This window comes from Anabrus simplex, chromosome 2, assembly GCF_040414725.1.
Source record: "Anabrus simplex isolate iqAnaSimp1 chromosome 2, ASM4041472v1, whole genome shotgun sequence".
Taxonomy (NCBI): domain Eukaryota; kingdom Metazoa; phylum Arthropoda; class Insecta; order Orthoptera; family Tettigoniidae; genus Anabrus; species Anabrus simplex.
In genome coordinates this window covers 1,052,955,624-1,052,972,963 of record NC_090266.1, presented here as the reverse complement: position 1 = coordinate 1,052,972,963, position 17,340 = coordinate 1,052,955,624, and the positions used below count along the sequence as shown (strand labels likewise).

The 17,340-nt window shown below is 37.2% G+C and overlaps 1 protein-coding gene across 2 annotated transcripts in view; it reads right to left on the bottom strand.

The window, feature by feature from the left end:
- The window catches only part of LOC136864670 (ankyrin-3), a 229,902-nt gene that overhangs the window by 155,301 nt on the left and 57,261 nt on the right, over positions 1-17,340 (bottom strand). For both annotated transcript variants that reach the window (XM_067141968.2, XM_067141969.2), the window contains exon 3: positions 14,898-14,999. In XM_067141968.2, coding sequence (XP_066998069.2) covers positions 14,898-14,999 — 102 coding nt within the window. The remainder of the gene's footprint in view (positions 1-14,897; positions 15,000-17,340) is intronic.

Here is a 17,340-nt window from a genome sequence, read left to right as displayed (position 1 = left end):
TACATTAAGTAAACGTGGTAAAATTCAAGAAAATCGCGCAACTTTTCTTTCATGATATCCTACAGGATAATAGTTCTATTTATTATAATATAAAGCATTGTTCGTGATCGATATACCTTTCGAAAGTATGACATCTCGTCCCCCAGTGTTTCTCCATTTTTCCTTAACGCTTAACACCTTAGTCACAAACCACAATGGAGATCGAATGTAGTGTCCTTTTAACAGAAAAACGCGGTTTAAATAACACAAACACTAGTAGAGCAGTACTCATTTGATTTTATAATAACGTACTGGCATTGTGAATACCGTGTAATCATTTGAGCTGTAGAGATGGACAGGGTGTCCGGCCTAAAGGTATACTTCACGTTCATGCTTATATAACCACAAAGAGTATTAAGTTGCCCCAAATTTTACATAGTAACTCAAAAGGCGGGCACCATTTGTAGCTCTACAGATATTAAAATAAAATCATACTCTTGGCACGCCTTCATAAGCATCTGCGGCGTTATAAGCTCAACTTCTTTAATGATATGTTGTCTTATGTTAGGCAGATCCCGAACTGTAAACTAAGTCCTTACAAAACATGTAAGTAGGCTTATGTCTAACGGGGAAATAATACGATTTTTCAGCGCTTCCTAGTAAACTCAGCTCCTTTGTAGTGATCATCTGACTCAAGGGAGTAGCTAGGGTGTTTACTGGGGAATTAGAATACCCTCATACAATTTTTACAAAAATAAAATAAACAGAAACGATAAAAATAAACTAAAAAAGCATTCAGAGACATATTTACAAAAGAAAATATTTATAAAATCCTCCTAACAATACAAGTCAAGTCATCTGTTAGATGAAGCAAAGTCTATACATGTTTCAGCCTAATCTCAAGGCCATCTTCAGTAGTAAAACAATGATTACATAATATACAAATTAAAAATCGTAATGATGTGAAGTGACTGTTAACAGTCAGCAAGATCTATTAGACGAGAGGACTTTGTACCTCACTGTGTTTCTAACTCACTAATCATGATCGCAGGGTTATCATGCTCATAAATAATTAGGAATACATAATTCGATATCTCGCACGATTGTCAATTTATCAGCTGCTGAAGTTGGCCAATCAGATCTCTTTGCGGGGGAATTCAAATGGACTTTGCGCGGCTGTGTTGCACCAGTGGAGGAATAAAACTTCGCCAGGAGAAGGGTTTGAATACAGAGCTGACTGGATCGCGCGAACGCAAGTACGCTACGGTGACACAGGCTGAAACCAACGCTGAGCTTGTGTTTGGTTCTGATTTCCCGGCATGACTCTCAAGCCGTTCTGAATTCACGTCCAGATTTAGCAACACTGCCGCGAAAAGCCCATTTGAATTTACCCGCGAAGCGAACTGATTGGCTAACTTCTTTTTCAATCTTTTTTTTCAGCACGACCAACCCTCAAACGCTCATATACCCGGCTCACACTGTTTCCGACAACTCTGTACTTCCTGATTTATTATCACATTATAAACTGTTGATTTTGTATACAACAGTCCATTTGAGAGGCTGTGTTAAGAGCGCAAAAACAGATAGAACCGAAAAATTGCGATTGTGGTGCAGGCTACTCAGATATCGTCCCTTACGAGACAATACCGCGTATGTGACAATGCTGTTCCTGTCCAATATTTTCTTTACGTCTGGTCACACCTCCGGGCCACACATGGATGTGCAGTCCATCAGAACAATTTTCGTTGAGTTCATTTTCCTATACGCTTGTGTAAAGAAAATGAACCTTAAATACACCATATTCTAGGAGGGGATTATGTCATGCAAACATAAATTCCAACAATACGGTACAGTAAGGCTTATTCACCAGGCGAATTGGCCGTGAGGTTAGAGGCGCGCGGCTGTAAGCTTGTGGGTTCGAATCCCACTGTCGGCGCCCTGAAGATGGTTTTCTGTGGTTTCCCATTTTCACACCAGGCAAATGCTGGGGCTGTATCTTAATTAAGGCCACGGCCGTTTCCTTCCCACTCCCAGGCCTTTCCTATCCCATCGTCGTCATAAGACCTATCTGTGTCGGTGCGACGTAAAGCAACTAGCAATAAAAAGTAAGGCTCATTTTCCTTTACACGCGCGCATAGGAAAATGAACTCAACAAAAATTGTTTTGGTGAACTGCATATCGATATGTGACTGGGAGGCGTGACCAGTCCTAAGGAACATAATGGATAGGAAGAGCATTGTCAGATACGCTATGTTGTTTCTTAAGGAACTATATTCTTTTATTGCGTCTAGAATAATATTGTGGGGAACATCCACTGATATATCAGTTATAGAGATGACTGCTCTGTGTCTGGTTGGATTTAAAAGCCATTCTTCACTACTCCAACACAAACAGATCAACCATATGGATGCGTATATTAGCGAGGTAAAGAAATTACAGGAAAATTATTATTTAGTAGATGAGAGAGGAGCCACTGAAGGAAAAGAACGTCGTGTTCCATAAGAACAACAACGCGAGCCCTTACGTGTTCTTGTTCACCACCAGGAAATTGCACAGAATTTGCTGCGATGTCTTATCAGACCCGTAATGGACATTGCGTCATCAAGTTTCATTTTATTCGGTACCACCAGACTTTTCTGAGCGGAAAATTGCAGGGTGAGTGCAATGCTATTTATATCACCTGCATGATTTGCCTCAGTAGTAGCTCATTTTTGTATAGGAGAGATAGACTGCTGGGAGGATTAACAAAAAATGGGAAAGTAGGGAACTTAAACGTATACGATTTTCATTTTCACCAAAGAAACGATCGGAGCTTTCCGAATATTCCAGTATTTTAATGCTCAAACATCGAGTATTACTAGAAGTGTTGATACCACAAAATTCCAAGGGGCAAGTGGTAATCCAATACTTGTTCATTCAGTCGTTATTTGATTCTTAATTCATTTTGATTCAGCCATATGATTAAATAAATAAATAAATAAATAAATAGGTCCAGTTGTACGTTTCCTCCATATTAATTTTCGTCAACTTTATTTCATCCAGTCCTTTCTGAAGGTACATAATATTTTGTTCAATTTCTAGTACTTACCTGATTTAGTGCACAGACTTATTCTGTTTTCCTTCATTGACTGTATTGGAGTCTATTTACATAACTCATTTGTTATTGAAATTTTAAAGGTTTTATAGAGTAATTGAGATAAAATTAAATGTACGAACAAGTAATGTATACAAATATTTTCTTGTAATATACGGAATAAATTTGAAATAAGTGAGGTAAATCGAATGAGTATTCCCTCTAGAAATCTATAGACGTACTTCACGATTCAAGTAACTGCTCTTGAAAGAAATGACTCTTACATCTGTATCTTGTTATTATGAAATTGTTTAACATTGTCGTACTTCTGCTTGTTCCAATCCAGTGAATTTAAAAGGTTTATAATGATAGTCTCGTTTATTTTTCTTGACAAAAGGAATATCTTTAATAAATGAGGTGAGAAGTGCTGTCACAGGAACATTAACTTATACTTTACAGTCTCGAAGTCTCTCCTTTCCTTTTTAGAAACGGTTCATTTTTATTAAGAGTCCGACTTCTTGGCTGAATGGTCAGCATTGAGGCCTTCGATTCAGAAGACCCCGGGTTCGATCTCCGGCCGGGTTGGGGATTTTAATCGCAATTGATTGATTATTTTGGCTCGGTGACTGGGTATTTGTCACAAAACTGTCCTCTTCATATTCCCACAACACACCAGATAAACATGCAATAATGATTGCATCCCTCCACAGAGGATTAGCATCGGTAAGGACACCTGGCCGTAAAACAAGGCCAAATCCACGTGTGCGTCACATTCCGCACCCGCGACCTCACGGATGTAGGAAAATCGGTAGAAGGAGAATAAGAATAAGAAGAAGAAGATTCATTTTTGTTAAGAAGTTCATTCGAGATTATTTCATTAGTTATATAAATTTTCAATATTGCGACAAATATAAGATCGTTCATATCAGTCCATTTCGCAATATAAAGCTTCTTTGTTTATCCTGAAGCTATTGCTGAAATCGAAAAATATCACAATAGACTACTTTTTGGAAGGAAAAACATCTCTAATCACCTACAGAAATGTCCGAACTTATTATAGGTTCATCCAGTATACAACATCCAATATTAACTTCATTATGTGTATTTCGTTTTATACTCGGTTATTTCCTTATTCTGCCAAGTTTTATGGATCATCGTTGTTGTTCTTTCGAGCGTTTCTTTGATTTGCTCATTTATCTACATTTATTGCGATGCCCCACCATTTATCTTACTCCTTCTTGATTTGCCATATCGACGGTGGGCGAGCAATATCTCGAATCCAACAATGCTCTTCCTATCCATTATTTTCTTTAAGACTGGTCACGCCTCCCAGCCACACACGGACATGCAGTCCAGCAAAACAATGTTCGTTGCGTTCAGTTTCCTATGGCGGTATGTAAAGGGAAATGAACCTTATTGTACTGTACTGTGGGAATGTATATTTTCATGAACTATTTACGACTCCTACAGTAAAATGCATTTAAGGTTCAATTTTCCTTTACACACTAGCACAGGAAAATGAACACAAGGAACATTGTTCTGATGGACATGTGTGGCTGCGAGGCGTGACCAGTCTTATGGAGGACAATAGATCGGAAGAGCACTGTGTGAAACGGGGTATTGCTCGCGCACCGTCGATATAAGTTTCGGTAACGGGCGACCTGTTATATAAATACCCTCCCGTTATCTCAAAAATTACATTTCTAGTTTCCCCTTGCATGGTACTTTTCTAATTTCTGAGAAAAAAATAAAATGTTAGCATGATGTGGATAAAATTATTTACCTAGTCTTGAACACAAGCTTTCGACTGAATAATTGTTTCCATGTCGTCCATAACTAAATGACAGATATTCCATAATACTTGAGGTGCAATGACCTTCCGTTGGCTACGTACTGGTATCTCTTGAGTGAACACTCTTCCCATGTACATAGTAAAACACGTCACATATTTATACAGATCGGTCAATAGCTCATCAAAAGTATAGGATACATTACGCATGTGCAAAAACAAGAAGCAATCCCATACAAAGCAACAAATTCCGCCATAGGATTGATCCATTTTACTGTAGTTTGGGCAGTGTTTCCTTAACCCTTGGTTCACAGTTCCTTTATATAAAGACTGAATAAAATGGAATACTGAACCACTAATTTGGGCCTGAATAAGAACTTCTTGACAGCATTGATATTAGTCATTCTAAAGTCATAAGCTGCATAACGAAGGGATATCTGAAAATTATCGAGTGCTGATTAATTATTCAATTCTCTGTACAGGGCCTCATACGTGAGAGTAACTTATAAATACACGATACTTGGACCATTCGAAGCACAGAATCCGTATACCAAGTATAGTTTTACTTTTATGAATTGCCTGGGAATGGTCTTCATTGCATCATCGGATAAAAGTAAGTCCCTTAAGAAACAATACCGCTTATGTGAGAATGCTGTTCCTGTCCAATATTTTCCTGAAATCTGGTCACGCCCCCGGAACATATTGATATGCAGTCCATCAGAACACTTTTCGTTGAGTTCATTTTTCTATGCGCTTGTGTAAAGGAAAATGAGCCTTAAATACATTATACTCTAGGAGGGGGTTATGTCATGCAAACAAACATTCCTACATTACGGTCCAGTAAGGTTCATTATCCTTTACTCACGTGAATAGGAAAGTGAGCTCAACGAAAATTGTTATGACGGACTGCATACCTATATGTGGCTGACAGGCGTGACCAGTCCTAAGGAACATAATGGATAGGAAGAGCACTGTCAGATACGCGGTGTTATTTCTTAAGGAACGATATTTCCTTAAGTTGAACATATCTCACCACAACATAAAAGAGCTCTTCATTTGATTTGGCCATTGTATATACGAGTGATATTAACTTTAATATTGTCAGTCTAACTGACAATGTTTTTCTATTTTGCTCTAGGTTGATTAGAATTTTAACGTTGTTTCTGCACGGCATAGTATTGCAAACCTCTTCATTTTTACTTCTTCCATAACTTCCGAAATAAATTCATCCGTAGCTTTATTTGTTGTTCTTCTAGCTAGGCTTCGATTTCTTTGAGCACTTCATTTGTTTCGTGTGTAGTGGCATCTAGAGGATGAAAACTTGGCACAAGTTTTCTTTTACACTATTCAATCTCGCAAATCTAGATTTGAAATGTAACATGTTTTGAAATTTGACGGAATGTAATATTGACATCATATCTTGGTTCGAATTTGTTGTAGGAATGTTGGTACTGAATACGTTTTTACAAGCAACGATTGTTTCTCTGCAATTTTGGACTCCATGATAGAAATATTTTAATATAATTAATACATGCATTCTCCTAGTGACATAAGCCCATATCTTTATTTTATACTATTTATCAACAATGGTTCTTCGTAAACACTGCAATGATATCGTAAACCAATCTGCAGGCAATGCCATAAACCAAAACAAAATGATTTGACAATATGTACATTGGAAAAACTTTTGGACGTGATCATGTGCAGAAACAATATGATCTACACCCACCTTCGCTGGCATGAGAATACTGGACAAAGAGTTTGGATTAAATGTATACTGGATAAAACAAATTGTATGCACACTCCTAAAAATGAATTTCCTACATCCACCACCGTGGTAGAACAGGAACACAATGTACTGCTACTTCTACTTGTTTTACGTCGCACGGACACGGACAGGTCTTATGACTACTATGGGATACGAAAGGGCTAGGACCGGGAAGGAAGCTGCTGTGACCTTAATTAAGGTACAGACCCGGCATTTGCTAGGTGTGAGAATGGGAAACCACGGAAAGACATATTCAGGGCTGCCGGCAGAGGGGTCTAAACCCACAATCTCCCGAATGCAAGCTGAGCTACCTGACCCAAATCCCGTAGCCACTTGCTGGTATAAACACAACCTGGTTACTTCCACAACTTAAATAACATTCGGCGGAAAGCAGAATTCCTTTCATAATATTCTTCTGTTCATATGGTGAATAGTCCAGTAACGCCCGCATTATCCACCTGTATAATTCACTCTCATGATAACTGTTATCATGGAATTACTGCTGCCAAATAATGAAGAGCGTGATAGCTGAGTGTCATCTTCACTGGCCTCTCACCAAAGTGACCGTGGTTAGAATGTCGGTCGGTGCGTAGATAACTTTTCAAGCGAACAGTACGTCCCTGTGATTCGGATTCCTTATAAAAATGGAGATCCCGTGGTTATGATCATGTTATCAACAGTCACACAAAATTACAACTTATTTCCCTCCAAACATTCCATTAGATTTCCAAACAAGTTCTTCGGCAACAGGACTCAATGAATACACCAATAACAATATCAGCAACAAAAAAGAATGTTCATTTAAGGGGTAATTCGTGCCTGGAACAAGAAACATGCCCATTCCCTTCACTTTAAGCAGACGCCCGTCACGAAATCGAATTGTCACATACTGAAACATGAAAGACCGCTTACTGAGTAAGATGGCCATGCAATTCGGATCGCGTAGCTGTGATTTTACATTCGGGAGGTGGTTGATTTGAATCCCACCATCGGCGGCCCTGAAGATGGTTGTTTCTCATTTTTTACACCAGGACAATTTTGGGGCTGTACTTTAATTAAGGACACCTCCGTTACCTCCACATTTCTATTCCTTTCCCCTTTCCGAGTCATCCTTCGCGGAAAACTTTCTCTACGCGTTAGTAGGATGTTAAACCATTAGCGAAAAGAGACCGCTTGTTCATGTCGACCAATACATCAAAAACAGTACTTAAAATAAACCAGCCTGGTGTAAAAACGCACTAAATGCAATATGGAGTCTCTTATAAGTGAATTTCACACTGCGTTATTAAAATATTATATTGTGATAACTCATTCACTCTTTGCTGGCAGATGAACACAATTTTATAGTCACTGGTGCCATAACCACGTATTGCTTTAGTTTTCAAATATAATCTTATTGTATTAGTACCGAAAGAAGTTGATAAACACAGGTTTTTGTTTGTAAAATATACCAAATCCTTACATATCGTCGCTGCCAGGACAAAAACCTCCCATGTTAAATATTTTAGCTCAGAACTTTGGCCAGTAATGTTCTATCATCTAAGGTGCAATATTGTGTGAATACTGTCAGGACATTTCCGCTCTTCATAATTTATGTACTGCGGGTCAGTATATCTCCATAGATATAATCACATAGGAGGGTTTGTCCCGGAAACAACGATATGCTTGGTTCTACAGAACACCAGTAACTTATCAGGCGAGTTGAAGATGATAGGAGTCGTGAGTACATAAGATTTTGGTGTATTTTCTCCTATGGTTAACTTTTACAGCATATAATGTTCGGTAAATCAACCTTTTCCTTTTTATAGACGAGATTTAGGCTAATTATTACATACGCACTGCTTGAAACCATCAGCACATGCTCCCTGAAGATCTACTTATTGTTAAAGTATATTTTATCAATGATCCACCTTATATAAATAATACGTCAGGCAAGTGACATGATACAGCATGTCTTCAGTAACTTTAAATAAACAAACGTTTCCCATGTAACCTGATTCAGTACAATATCGCGATTGAGCGTAACTCCATACTGCCCATGCCAAACACTTCGCCCCCTCTTATCGAGTTCCCTATGTATCGTGCATTTTCATTATGATTTCAATATAAGATTATCATCCCAGAAAATCACATTACTAACTCCTAAATACTTTGTTTAACATACGGGAAACACACATTTAAACTAATATTCTCTCATTTGTAGGAAATGTAGTGGCCCAATGAATGTTTCACACGTTATACAAGATGTCAAACAATTTGGCATCGAGCGAGAAGAGACCACAGTCTTATATTGAATTAATATTCATACTTGGAATTATTGTTGAGTTATTGAAGGTTAATTTTCAAGTAAGAATAAAAATCATGTCGTCATTGCGACTAGAAGAACCGCTATGTGATAATATTTCAAAGTAGAACTCTGACCAGGAGGGTTCTGTCATCTACGGTTCAGTATTGAATGAACTATATCAATGACTTTTCGTTCTTAGCTATACATGTGCTGCGGGGCAGTATTTCCCCCCCCCCCCTCAACACTGTCGCATAACTTTATTTCGAGGCGCGATGACGGTATGTTGTTAATTAACAATTAGAGAGACATATTTACTAAGATGATGATCATTCTCGTGGTGTAGCACGAATTTAGATACAAGGAATTCTACCTTGTCAACGAATTGAAATGGAATTCCTTCCACTATTTTCCCCTTTATACAAAATAAAATTAAATATCAGAATAGGAATTATGAACTTACGTGTTAACAACTTTTTTGATCAAGCCTTGTACTACACCCCCACCTCCCACCTTTCGTCAACACACGTTGTAATTTGAGGCCCACGTATAATTCCTCAATCATTTCAGGAAAGGAAAATAAACGGAATCTCAGTACTATTTTGCACAATCGGCTCTTGTTGACGGAAACTCGGGAATAGGCCAAGAACAAGATCGGAGATCTTGGCTGGTATTCAACACTAGCATATTGTCCTCATCGCGTCATAGACTTTACGAAGTGCGATCTGTCTACTGGAATGTGAACCAGTCCAAACTCTGTTATTCATCCGTGGTTTATGATTGGCTAACTGCAATGGTTCAGGAGAAATTCAGAAGGGTAGTATTTTTCATCTCTTTAGCATCAAAGGGCGATATTTTTTTTACGAAAGCAATCTGCAGGCTTTAAGACAGAGCAGCCGTCACTCTGCCGGCCAAGGCCCAGCAGGACTGCAATGCCATGGGGTTTGGTTTGGTTGTTTTTTATGAAATTTTGATCAGAAATGAAGTCGACAAACTTAACGTTGATAGCACGACTCCTGCGAGACTAAGTAAGAAATTATTGGCTTGTCAGAAATGAAACAGGTGTTGGCTTGCCTATCTCTCCTCTGTAACACTACAAGCTAAGTTGACAACCGTACGTATTTCTAATTTCATTATTGAAAAGTTCATTTATTTTTCCTTTCACTTGTTTCTGTGTTCAGTTAACCTTCGCTTCTAATGCCCCAAGAATTGTCTCTGCTACAGTTTATTCCTAATCTAATCCCTATCCTGAAAATAAATAATTTCAATTGCAGAATGGAAAAGCCGCTGAAAGAAAGCACTTCCACAGGTTGCAGCTCGGAAGAGAAATCTACATTGCATTATGCAATGCATCGGAACCTAGGGTCCTGGGGAGTCTCAACGTTTGCAGTAAGGATGAGTCGGAGCATCATTGGAATCCCTCCAGACTTAAATTCAAACGGAAATATTTTTCAGGTACTCTAAATATAAATTCTTTGCTAAAGGTTAGTAAACAAAGAGAATTAGAACTCTTTCTAGATAGAAATGAAATTCGGATGTTTGCGGTACAAGAGACCAGACTTTTGGACGAGAATGTGACCGAGACAGACGATTACAGAATATTTAAGGGTAAACCTGAGATTAAAGTTATGAAAGGAATGCCGCTTTTATGTACATCCTTTTATGTACATAAAAAATAATAGGCAATAATAACACTACAAACTAAGTTGACAACCGTACGTAGTTCTAATTCCATTATTAAAAGTTCATTTATTTTTTCTTTCACTTGTTTCTGTGTTCAGAAAATCTTCGCCTCTAATGCCCCAAGAATTGTCTCCAGGATCTCTTAGATAACCAACTATTTAAAATTCTGAAATCAAATGTAGTAATACTACTAGGAGATTTCAATACCCAATTGGAAGAGAAAGAATTTATAGACCATTAGTTGGAGAAAATACAGCATACAAATAACAAATAAAATGGAATGAGATTGTGTAAAGCTAAACTCAAATATAACTCAAATTCCTATCCCCACAGAAATCGCAGCAGAAGGGAAAGAGGTAAGAAATATAACATAGACGGGATACAAATCATTCATGAAATATTAGAAGCGTTTCAGGAAGAATTAAAAGTAACTAAACGCTAATCTAGCTCCGAAAGATTCTCTCTCCTCACAACTAGAATGCAAAAATAAAAAGTGTACCTTTGTTAGTTGTAATGTACAAATAAATGAATACAACAACCGGAATTCAAGTAAAGTAGAAGAATTCTGGGATCTCTTAGATAATCAACTATTTAAAATTCCGAAATGAAATATTGTAATACTACTAGGAAATTTCAATGCCCAATTGGAAGAGAAAGAATGCATAGACCAACAGCAGGAGAATATCTAGCATACGAATAACAAATAAAATGGAATAATATTAGTGACTATCTGCAAAAACTTTCAACTGAAGTTAATGTCGACATCCTTCAAGAAACTTTCAAGGAATGCTAAAATATTGATTTCCCCAGATCCGATGCCACGTTAATTTCAGCTGGACCATGTAGTAGTATCCAAAAATAAATGAAAGAAATCATGAACGCCAATGTAGTAAGAAGCAGAGAATTTGACTCTGGTCATTACTTGTCTAAAGTTAAACTTACCCTCACAGAAATAACAAAGGAGGGAAAGAGTTAAGAAATATAACATAGACAGGTTACAAATCACTCATGAAACATGTTAATCATTTCAGGAAGAATTAAAAGTATCTGAAAATGGAAAGTGTCAAGATCTGTCTAAAGAAAAAACCAACGGAACTCGGAAAAGGATTTGGCTAGCTAAATATAAAAGGAAACAATGGTAGAAAGAAATATGTGAAGTTGCGTTGTCTGAAAGAACTAACCAATGGAAAAAGTGGAAATGCTCTCGAAGGATGGACGACTATAAATAATTCAAACAAGGAAGGAAAGACACCGAAAGAATAATAAGGGGGTTTAAAGTATCGTCGTTGCCGGGACAAAACCTCCTATGTAATAATATTTTTTGGAGATATACTGACCCGCAGCACATACAGTATGAAGAGCCAGAATGCCTTGACAATATTCCCACAATATCGCACCTTAGATGACAGAACCTTGCCGGCCAATGTTCGAAGCTAAAATATTTCACATAGGAGGTTTTGTTCCGACAGCGGCGAGATATTTCAAATATCACAACTTATTGAAATGCAAGACAGTTTTGTTAAAAATAACACCCAAAACCCCGACATTTCTATCAGATTTTTAAGAGTAAATTAAAGGCTTATCATGCCCCCAGTATATGTTTTAAAGATGAAAATGGTAGAATTGACCTAAACAATACTGACAACTCTGTAATTCTAGTAAAGTATTTTGATCAACTTTTAAACTGCCCTGAACCAAACTATAAGCCGGAATTACCAGAAATAAATGAAAACATTGAAGAGGGTATGCAACCCATTGTTGAAGAAATTAAATAAATAATCAACAGCCTAAAACAACAAAGCTAGTGGAGAGGACTCTATAACAGCTGACCTAAAATGGTCTCAGCCGAAAATCATTCAAGAGCTACAGTAAATCCTTGAAGATACTTGGAGAAATGAGAAGATTCCGGAAGAATGGAAAGTGGTACTCATACACACACTGCATAAAAAGGTGACAAGCAAAGATATCTTGCCGAACAGAGTAGAGACAACGCTTGACAAGCAATTGGGTGAATATCAGGGTGGATTTCGAAAATGTAGATCTTGTTCAACAAATATGTAATTTATATGGTCATAAATTCGAAAGTTTATTGATAACATAACAATGTCTTCAATGTTTCCATTATTTCAATTTATCGGTATGTTGAAATGAACTCATTTTAACATAATGTTTCAGTTTAATAAACTGAAAAGGGGTCATTTCGAAGTAGTTAATAATACTATGATAACAAGGGATATATCTAGACAGATATAAACTGGACTTGCTGGTAAGTGTTTGAATGTGATACGAAGATCAAAATTTAGCTATCCTTTGCTCTATGAATTGCCTAAACAAAATATAAATTATTTTATAACATAAACCAGTCTCTCCTCCTCCCATCTTTCTTTGCATATTGCGAAGAACATCGGAGTTTTGGCTACTTGTTTGACTGTGCTGGAAATGCCTGTTATTCCAGGTTCTCTGAGAGAATTCCGTAAATGGGACGAAATGATTATCTGCGGGGAGTCTTCACCCGAGTCGTTCTGCGACAGACCGATTACGCTCGTGAGAGAAGGCTACATGCTATGTAGCGCGTGAATTAACATGTGACCCCAAGTGATCCTAGTACTAGAGTTAGCACGTCTGTGACAAGCAATGTCCAAGAAGTTTGTGGTCATCTCTGTCTCATCTAGCACGTTTTACTATTCAAAGGAAATGTCAGAAATAGGCTTTATATACCCGATACACACAGTTACGTGCTAAAACAGGATGTAACCTCACCCTAACGCCCGGATGAAGAGAAATCTCTAAATACTGTTCTGTGACTTCTAGAGAATTGGATTAACTCATTTTGATGAAGGATACTGTATTTGGCCAGTAGAGTTATTTCAGTATTTGCTATCTATGGTTGAGAAAGTGAGAAGGAAACAATACTGTGAACTAAAGATAACTATCTTTCTGAACCAGTGCTCTGTTTTCACTGTTGCAATACTGTAATATACCTCTTTCGTATAATTCATAAACTTATGTCGTTAAAATGAAATTTCTTAATTTGAAAACGTGTACGCACAACATAGTACAGTTTTCAAATAGTCTTTTAAATAGAAGTGTAGATTTTCAAAAAATATATCAAAGCAAAGTGGAATTGGTGGAAATGCACAAAAAGCTAGAGCTACATTTTCACATGATGTATATTCTTTTATATTTCCATATTGCATTACATTTCACATTATCAAATTATGATACATTAGGACCACGTAAGTGGCGAATTCTGGGGCTGTGCCTTAATTAAGGCCACGACCGCTTCCTTCTCACCCCTAGCCCTTTTCTATCCCGTCATCACCATAAGATCTATCTGTGTCGGTGCGATATGACACATAAGGCTCAACATTATTACCAGCGTTTATTAAACATTTTTCAACTTTGGACAAAATTACAACCTTTACTCCATTCCACATTAATATATTACTAGTATATATGTGTGTGTGTGTGTGTTCTAGTAGGCGTGCTCCATTGTATTGGATATCTTTTGCCCGTTGCTTTCTAGGTATCCTTGTCCCAAGTTAGTTCCGCTCAGGTTATAGGATTCTCAATGGCACTCAACGTCACTGTTTAACCCGCCCATGAAACAATACACCCCGCTGGACCTAGTCACTACTCATGAAACGTTTTCTATTCCTTTACTTCTTAAATTTAGGAAAATACTAACGCTAGGTGCATACTACTACATAGTAAGAATCACCAGTTTTATAATAGGAAAGAAGTTGATAATAAACGTTAGTAAACTGAATGTTAACCCCCTGATAATTTTGAAGAAAATTATATGTGAAACGAACAATTAAGTATAGCAGATTACTTCGAACAGAGAAAATAATAAAGAGAACAATTAGGAAAGATGCAGTAGATGTCAGAGTTATGCCATGGAAAAAGAAAAAAATACTATCCTGAAATACAGTGCAGTCCCATTTTACTAGGTTATGTCCTACGATGTTTCGCATTCAGTAAATGTATACTAAATTAGTTCGTCGAAGTTACACTCAATGACACATAGTCTTTTACTGAGAGACATTATACTGCTTATTAGTTTCTTGGTTTAGCGATTGAAATTATTTGATTGCGTAACAGTAATAATTTGTTTTTTATTTATTTTAATCATTTTCATCTAATTTGGCATGTAATTACTTCGTAAAGTCCAACCTAGAATTGAGCCAATGATCCGTATATGATTATTCCCTCAAATATTATGAAGTAGCTGTTTATTTGAGGAGAAATTTGGTAAATATGTCTATGTCCCCAAAGGACCTTCAGATCAAAACTGAAAGTAAACTTGTGGGGTACTCACCGAGTTGGACGTGTTGATATCGATGTTGGACTTGAGGTGTTCGAGCACCTTGTCCAGATGACCAGCTCTCGCTGCTCGCAGGAACGCTGTGTTCCCGTCGGACTGCAACAAAATGGGACGAGAATTATTCAAGTGCTTTCCTTCAAATTCGTGTGCGTTAAAAATTAGTTAATCTAAATCTAAATGTAACAAATATTACAAGTAACGTTGTCTGGAAATAGGTTACTAAACTAACATGAAATTATCACAATCATTATTAAAGTGAGTTAGTATGAACTATAAATTTTTGAATGGGTTTTTATTGTTAAATTATAATAACTAGAGCTTGAAAATTTGGAAACAAATGTTCCTTGGTTTCTGGCTGTAATTCAGTGTACACGTCACTATGCGCAAAAAATAAGCAATATATTTAATTAATGAAATCATTCCTTTGCATCTAATAAGTAGAAATTAATAATATTGAAACAAAGTCTCATTTCATTAATTTATGTTTTGTGTTCTATTGAACGTCAAGGGAACTAAGGAAATGTAAAAACGTGCAACAGAATCTATCACCTGAGCGGCAGCTCTGAATGTAGATCATTTATGATTGATTAATGTTCTCTATACACTAGCTTTACCACGTAAACACTGAAAAGATTAACTAACGGTGCTGAATGTTAGGCTAATGAAAACAAACGACTTATAAAAGTTAATATCTACATATTAACGCATGAGACAAGTAAAATCTCAACAACAGCTATGGAACAGATATATACCAGTGTAATATGTATTTTACATAAAATGTTATATGTAAAGTGAGTTTTAAACAAGGTTAAATACCCTAGGGATTGACAACATATTTAGGAGTACTCTATTTAAACACTTCCAGTTGACACACTGGATGCAATGATCCGTTCAGCCATAGCGGTTAAAGGTCTCGGTCTTTTTCGCGCAACGTGGGAAGCAGCTCTACAACAGATCAATAGCTGTAACATCCTCCGCAAAGCTGGCAATAAGAACATTGCAGCCACGAGAAATCACGAAGTCGAATCTGCACATTGCGCATCCACGCTTAACATAGAATGTCTCGCCAAACCTGCTGCTAAATTTCAGACATGTGACGGCCTGTTGCACAACATGAAAGTGAGTAGATCTCTCAGAGACCAAGAATATAAAAATTGATGTCAATTAAACCAGAAAGATAAAGGCATATTTGTGTACCAAGAGTTTACTCCAGCCAGCCGGCGGATAAGAAAATAGCGAATGTGGCCCCTGTCCGCGCCATACCAGACAGATCCATAGACAATAACCACTGAAGATGAGGCAGTGAGATTGAAACTTTGCCACACCTCTTAGGATATTGCCCATTCGGCGAATGGCTACAAAAAACCAGACACAATCACATCCTACCATCCTTGGCCGATATGCTACATGGAAAAGGTTACCTAGTACATGAAGATGTTCTTGCAGTTGACAGTGGGACAAGACGAATCGACATGATCGTCTTCAAACCCGGAAGCAGAAAAATATTTCGTTCTCGATCCGACAATAAGATTTGAGTCAAACGCACAACAGCCCGCTAAAGTCAGCGAAGAAAGAAAATAGGATATATTCACCAATCATTCCCTGTTATCTGAATAACTTCAACCTTGAGGACATCGAGGTCATAGGGCCCATGCTGGGTGCAGGGGGCACCATTCCTAAATTGCTGGTCACTTACTTACGAGGCTTTGGTGTGCCAAATGAGACCACTGTGAGCTGGGGCATACATGCAATGAAAGCCTCGATATCGCCCTTAATACATCATCTCTACGCACCACCCTCTTAATTAAATCACTGAAAGCATTTTTCTTTTATATTTTGTTTCTTCTATATACCTTTGTCACTAAGGATTGTTTTCTCTATATCGTTAGAATTATTGCTTAACCTTTACTCTAAATTGTAATTAATTTACTAAATTTGTATTGTGTGATATTATTTGTCAGTTTGGAAATCTCAGTCGTTTGAGGAAGAGTATCAAAAAAATTAAATAAAGAAGCGATACATCCCGAATGGAGCAATAATTTTAGAGAAAAATTTCAAAATATTTCTTCTATATTCGAAACTCCATACTATCAAAATTGTTGGCTCAAAAGTCTTTACTTTTTACCAGCACACGTAATTTAAATAGCGATAAAAGTGGTTATCGTAAAGAGTTTTTGATAAAACTGAAAGTTCTGAAGGATTGAATTGAGAATATCGAGACTCTATGAAGTATATCTTAATGTTCTCGTCTATGTTTCTAATCGAAAACACTCTATGAACACTATACGGAATTAATTATTTTCGTTCTCTGTAGTGGCACAAAGATGCGATTAATCGAACCATTTTCATAACAGAAATGTCAAACTAAAGATACCTTATAATTTTTCTGAAAACCTAATTCTCAAGTCAGGAAGAATTCCAAATGAAGTGGCGAATG